This window comes from Cyprinodon variegatus, unplaced genomic scaffold (assembly GCF_000732505.1).
Source record: "Cyprinodon variegatus isolate N-32 unplaced genomic scaffold, C_variegatus-1.0 Scaffold1014, whole genome shotgun sequence".
NCBI classification, from domain to species: domain Eukaryota; kingdom Metazoa; phylum Chordata; class Actinopteri; order Cyprinodontiformes; family Cyprinodontidae; genus Cyprinodon; species Cyprinodon variegatus.
In genome coordinates, this window is record NW_015151467.1 from 196749 (window position 1) to 203929 (window position 7181).

The following is a 7181-nucleotide window of genomic DNA, read 5'->3' on the forward strand; positions in this document are numbered from 1 at the left end:
AACGTTGCACTAACGTTGCACTAACCATTCAGTCTATTTGCAGAGTTTTTTGACGTGGGTGGGGTGTCAGCTTCACGCAGCTGCGCACGAGTCCTATCATGAAAAAAGGTTAATTGTGCGACCTGAGTAACGCGCAGTAACGGGGTGTCTGCAATGGTAACTGCGTTATAGTAAAACAAGGTAACGGTGTTAGTAACGCCGTTACTTTGAACGCCGTTAGTCCCATCACTGAGGGTAACATTAGTCCGTCTATGTTGGACTGACTTAAAGATATTGACTAAATTAGCCATTGTGTCTAACGTAAGAAAATAGAGTAAATAGAAAGTAATTCACTGTAAAATGTCAATGTAGTAATTCTTTATTAAGTAAATGATGCTGTCGTTTTTGTAGTGTTAGTTGTATTTCTCATTTGAAAAAGTAATGAGCTGAAACAAATTACATGTTATATTGATGGGGAAAAAAGATATATATATATAAATAACATATGTTATCAGACATGCAAGATGTAATTACCGTAACAATGTAAGCAATACATGTATATTACATGTAGATCATCAGTTTTGCACTTTTGGCACATCTGTATTATTATGCTCCATTAACACATTAACTTTGTATTAATGTTATATTACATGATTTATAGACTTTACTTTATATTGACTATGCAATGTAATGTGCCTATTTTGGCGGGGCGCCATTGTCGCTATAGGCGCACATGTCCTCATACATGGATTATAAAGCTAGCTTCATGTTCCAGTAATCATGGCTGCTGCTCTGCAGGTTTGGGAGGGTCGCTGGAGGGTCATCCCCTTCCATGTCCTGCCGGATTGGCTGAAGGACAACGACTACCTGCTGCACGGACACCGGCCTCCCATGCCTTCGTTCAGGGCCTGCTTCGGAAGCATCTTTAGAATTCACACAGAGACGGGGAACATCTGGACTCATCTGTTAGGTGAGCAGGAAAACGCGTTGACAGTTTCTCTCCATTATTTTTGATTATCCTCCCATTTCAGTTGTCACCAATTCCTCAATTTCCTAAAGCTTTCTTTCCTTTCTCAGGGTTGATCTTATTCGTTTGTCTGGGCACTTTAACCATGTTGCGCCCCAACATGTATTTTATGGCACCTCTGCAGGAGAAGGTTGTGTTTGGGATGTTCTTCCTGGGAGCAGTCCTCTGCCTCAGCTTCTCCTGGCTTTTTCATACCGTCTACTGCCACTCGGAAAAAGTCTCTCGCACCTTCTCCAAGTAAGGAATTACCGAGCTGGAAAGCTACTGGTGAACGCTAAAGCTTCATATATAGTATGATTTGTAAAAGACTAAACAGATGTGTCCACTGAGAGAAACTTAGCAGCCTAGCTTTAGCGTTCCAAGGTCGCATCTGAAAAACATCCTGCTACAGAGACCAAACACAGTACATCTGGAGAAAAGCAAACACTGCGTATCAGAACAACACGCTGTGCTGCACAGCGGTGCTGAAGCACGAGGCCATCTGCCTGCCAGCTCGAGCCGGACCCAAACTGGGTCACACAACAAGACGCCTGTGTGGAGCAGACTATCTGACACTCAATGAACTGATGGAAAAGATCCAGGCAGGAAAGCTAAAACTGAAAGGACTAGTTGGGTTTATGATGAACAAAATGTTGTTTCACCGTCTTCTTTTTGATCTCAGATGGTTGTATCTGTTTGGAGCCTCGTTACGATCACGTCTGTCACACTTTCTCTCCTCAGGCTCGACTACTCGGGCATCGCCCTCCTCATCATGGGTTCCTTCGTGCCCTGGCTCTACTACTCCTTCTATTGCTCCCCTCAGCCTCGACTTATCTACCTCACCATTGTTTGCGTTCTCGGCATCGCTGCCATCATAGTCGCCCAGTGGGACAGATTTGCAACCCCCCGCCACAGGCCAACCAGAGCAGGTGAGGTGGCGTTTTGTTTGGGTATAGCCCTGGGTTTATCACACAGATGCTTTTATTTTGGCGTCATGGTTGGAGAAGTAGAGTTTTGTACTTGGAAAGGGAATGTGAGGAATCATTATTTGTAAAAAGAAAAATAAATAAAAGTTTTCCTTTTGCCTTGTATAATTTTTTTTAATGTCTTCTGTGTTCAGGCGTCTTCATGGGTCTTGGACTCAGTGGCATCGTCCCCACCATGCACTTCACCATCGAGGAAGGCTTTGTAAAGGCCACCACGGTCGGACAGATGGGTTGGTTTTATCTGATGGGTGCCATGTACATCACCGGCGCCGGTCTGTACGCTGCCAGAATCCCCGAACGCTTTTTCCCTGGAAAGTGTGACATCTGGGTGCGTGTCTAATCTAACATATGATAGCTATTTACAAAATCTACACTGTATTTGCATTGTAAACAGCTGATAAACTTTCCTCATTTAAACAGCGATTAAAAGCAGCACAGTTTCTCCACTTAGGCTCAGTTCACAGCAGAACTATTTCTCATGTTCGTCGTTTGAATGAATGCAATGCTTCAGTCATCAGACGTCTGTCTGTGTCAGTAGGGCTGGGGGATAAAAAAGATTTTTACCGTTACCGTCATTCCATCAATACCTCGATAACCTGTGAAAATTCCCCATGTCAGTAAAAAAAATAAACTTAATTCTGATGTTTTTTCAGTTGAATACCTAAAACTAATACGTTTGCTGTGATTTAATGAATTTAGCGTTAATCAGTAAAAAAATGAAAACAATAATTTTTGTCGAGAGTGTCTGGGAGCGGCCATTTTTGCCCAAATATAGTAACACCTCACCCCTGACATCTTCCAGCAGTGACGTCATGGTGCGGTAAGCCTAGCGCCATTCTCCCCGCTTTACAAGCAAAACCAGTGGGAACTACTAGACACATCTGCAATCAACAACAATTATTGAAGATTTCCAGTAACCAGTAGGTGGCAGTAGTGTTGTTTGACAAACATGGATGCCTCCAGTAAAGCACATTCAAATTAAAATTATTCTTAATTAAAAACACTGATCATTTATTGATCAGTATTAAATAATTTCATATTTAAAGTACTTTTAGAAGTTTGAATTCTGAATGTGACCGTACTTTTCCTTTAAGACACTGCAGCATGTGTCTAATCACCTGACATCAACGATCCAGTCAGAAACGTAAACAAAGAGAATGTCGGTATGAGCCCAGCGAAGAAGCGTCAAACGGCTGTAAATGAAATTACATCAGTTAATCCTGTGAAGCTTTTGAGCGAGGGCGTAAGTTTAAACGATGGACGTTGTTCTCTTTGCACGCTCAGATCGGTGGCACCAAAATTACACCATATGTGGAGCCGTTAGTGCATATCGACCTTAAAAACCCTCTATCCGTCTCTAAGTATCATTTTGTGTTGATGTGGTCATTATTACTAAAACCGTCTTCCTGGTTTTGCTGTGTGCTAACTACACAGAGTTTCAGAAAGACTGCAGACGTTTGCAGATCCCAGCTGTTCTGCAGTGGAATGGAATGGACATTCACTCTAAAGGGAAAAAAATATCTGTCCCTTTCTCAATTTGCAAGAATGCAAGTACGGACTCGTGTCCTCACCAAATATGTTCTTGAGAAAAACAGCAAAGTGTGGACTCTAGGAGAACGGGAGCACGCAGCATCAATCTGGGTCAATTGGAACAGAAGCGTACTGATGACATCACCACACGCTAAGCTCGTCTGGAGCTGCATTTCAACTCCTGTTACTAATAGCCTCGAGATAATAATAAATTCTTCCTTTTTTTTCATTTATTTGGGGAATAATAATGAACACAGTCAGATGAACACAAATCAAATGAATATTTTGCCAAATAAAACAAAAGACTCGCCATCAGAGCCAGCGGTCCTGCACACACGGCTATGCAGAGAGAGCGCTGCTGCAGACAGGCTAACGTTAGCGCTGGCTGCTGCTAGCCTCAGAGGTCCACTGGTTGCTGCGGTCCTCTCAACATCAGAACTTTTTTTTTTTTATTACGCAGTAAATGGGCCATATTACAGATGTCCCGATCCAGGTTTTTGCACTTGCGATCCGATACCGATATTGTTTTTGGACTTCCGATCCGATACCGATATTGTTTTTGGACTTCCGATCCGATACCGATACTGGCCGATACCAGCCTATCCGAGCATGTATTTAAGTTTAAGTTAAAGTATTTAGCCTTAGTTGTAAGACTCATGTTGAAAAGGGTTTTCGTACCCTTGATAACATCTAGCCAGCTAAATTAGGTGAGATTGAATAAAACACAATGATTGGTAACAACAAACTTACCTGTTTATTAAGAGATAAACACAAACTGGACAAAATTATGAATAGCAATCTGAAATTGCACAGTGAACAGTAAAACCGTAAACAGTTAAAGGTGCAAGTATTACTGTAAGTTTTAATAAAAATGCAAAACAGGGAAACACTGGCCCAAAATAGTGGAATGGATCGTTTCAATCGGCGAAACTGGAAAATACGGACCGGATTTTTTTTAAAAACTGGATCGGCAGTCTGGATCGGCATTTTACATGCTTTGCCGATACGCATTTTTTTGCCAATATCGATACGTGGATCGGATCGGGACAAGCCTAGGCCATATAGTGACGCTTAAAAGTATAATAATCTCGCCTTAAATTATCTTAAAATGTACTTTTATTGAACAACAGCAACAGAAAAGAGAACTTTTAACTTAATACTCTGAGCTCTGAGGGCGCTAATCTGGAAGCTGCTGCTGCCGCAGTGCATGCTGGGACAGCTGTCAATCTCAAGAACGGACAAGTCTGCTCTGATGATGCATGCTGGGTAAGAGGGAGGGGCGAGAACAATATCCGAGGACTTTGTCAGTTCTTGGTCTTGTTTTTGGAACAGTAGTAGGGCTGAGGCTGATGACGTTTCACGAACGCACAAGTACACATAGTGAGAAATGGCCATCTGTTTTTATCGTCCTTGTTGCACTGACAGATTTCCTTTCCTCTCTCCGTAGTTCCACTCCCATCAGATTTTCCACGTTCTGGTCGTGGCAGCGGCCTTCATTCATTTCTACGGCGTCTCCAACCTGCAGGAGTTCCGCTACGGCCTCGAAGGAGGATGCACAGATGACTCTCTGCTCTGAAAGCCCCAACTGTGACTCACTTTACTTTAAAGCCACACCCACATAAACACACACACACACATGCAAAATGCTGCTGGACATCAGTATAGTCTCTTCTTGCTCCTTCTGTCCTTCTGGGTTGCTTACTTCTTTGGGTTTTAGTGGTCTTTCTGCTTTGGCTCTTTTTGCTCCAGTAAAGTAGCACTTACTAGCCAATGTTCTGTGGAGGGAACAGAAATTACGTTTTTACTCTGACAACCATCAGATAAGTGTTAAAGATAGTGTTTTGAACTAGGGTTAAAGTGGGATTTTTTTCCAAGTCTGATAGATAACCTCTTCATAAACACTCTCTGTTACCCTGAACCTCGCCATGGTCTGTTACAGTTGCACAAAAAGGGTTCAGAGGGTGATGTTATTCATGCTAGAGGAGACGGCACAAAGTGCAAGTCGTTCCCCTTCACCTGTGGAGGACGGTTGGAGGGTCTGCAGCGGCGTGGAGGCTGGAGGGAACAGATGCCATCCTGTAAGGAGTACAAACCTGGAGGGTTGTCACCAGATGTATTGAAATCAACCATGTTTGGCTTCTCAGCAATAAATGAAAAAAAAAAAAACAGTTAAACCCCTAAATTCCCACTCAGTAGAAAACTCCAGTGTTTTTATATTGTTTCTTGTATGCACTCCAGATAAGTCTATTCCGAGTCGAGACGATTAATGTGCACAGGTTTTATTTAAGAATCCGATCAATTCATTATTTCTGATCAAATCTTTGCTAAAATTAATCTAAAACAGAAAGTTCTGGATGTTTGACAAACATCCAAACCTGATTATTTAGTAACTGTTCAATGCAACAGAGAAGATGCTGTGTAAGAAAAGAAAGCAAAACGATGAGCGAAGCTAATTAAGGTCGGATGAGGTTGAAGCCTACATGCCATCGCCGATCAATTAGGAAGAAACTCCTGAGCTGAGACCAACGTACGGATCTGAATCGGCCATCAAACAATCCCAGCCAGCTGGAGATCTTTTGTTTTCTGCTTTATTTCAGACGTCAAGGGTATTTATTTAGCGCACCTTAATTTAGCGGATTAAATTCAAGGCAGTAAAGCGTTCAAACTGAGGTTTAATAATTCTTTCTGGATGATCGATAGAAACTTTGCGTATTCCTGTGCCTTAGGCCAACGGAAATGTTTTTAAAAGAAACGGCCCATCTCAAAAGTCAAAGGAGCATCCAGGATGTGGGGTTTTCTCGTTTTCTCGCCATGTACACAATCAAATCATTAATAAAGTTGCGGTTCCATTCATAGGTTGTACACAATGCTGTTAAAGATTCCTTTTTCTAGATGATCTTATCCAGGCTTTATTACTAAACATGAGTATCCCTGACTTTGTGTAATGTTCTGTGTAGAAAGTGATAAATCATACATTTCTTTGAAATGTAAATCTAAATATTTATTAATGGTAATATTGGAAAATTATTTAATAAATTCTTTTCCACATGTAAGGTAATGCTGTGTTTTTGTTCTTGCTCTACATTTAGACACACAAACATTGATATATTCAGCATCTAGTAAAGAGTCAGTTCAGGTGTTTTATGAAATATGTGAATCAGGAAATTGTCTATATACCAAACTGAATGATTGTTGTTCTCTACTTAAAAAAACACACATTGGATTTTAATGGAAAAAAATTTACCGTTTTATTTAGAAATTCAATGTATAAAATGAATGCATAAACACCTGATTTTATTTTACTTTTAAATTTTGTTTAAATTAACAGATTATGATAAAAAAAAAAAATGTCTCCAGACCAGCTGCTGTAAAGCGGCACTTTGCGTCACATCAATCATTCTGTCACAGATCCGACCCTCCAGTTTAGTTTGTACCGGTTTTTTCTTGTAAGTAAACTGTGAAAATCACCTTTAAATCAGACATAATGGCTTAATTCAGATTGAAATTCAAATTGAAAGAATAAAAAAGGTGGACATAAAAAAAAAACAGGCAGGGGTAAAAATATATAAGCAATGGTCTATAAGCACTACAGACCAACCAGCCACTCTCTTCCCCATTTCCATATAAAGTTTTCTAAACTGGGGTAAATATAAATGTTTTTTAGGAGTTAATTTAAATGC

At 40.8% G+C, this 7181-nt stretch overlaps 1 protein-coding gene across 2 annotated transcripts in view; it reads left to right on the forward strand.

The window, feature by feature from the left end:
• The window catches only part of adipor1 (adiponectin receptor 1), a 9391-nt gene extending 3737 nt beyond the window's left edge, over positions 1-5654 (forward strand). For both annotated transcript variants that reach the window (XM_015399461.1, XM_015399462.1), the window contains exons 4-8: positions 778-949; positions 1057-1243; positions 1727-1914; positions 2106-2299; positions 4949-5654. In XM_015399461.1, the coding sequence (XP_015254947.1) occupies positions 778-949; positions 1057-1243; positions 1727-1914; positions 2106-2299; positions 4949-5077 (870 nt within the window). In that variant the 3' untranslated portion in view covers positions 5078-5654. The remainder of the gene's footprint in view (positions 1-777; positions 950-1056; positions 1244-1726; positions 1915-2105; positions 2300-4948) is intronic.
• The last annotated feature ends 1527 nt before the right edge of the window (positions 5655-7181 follow it).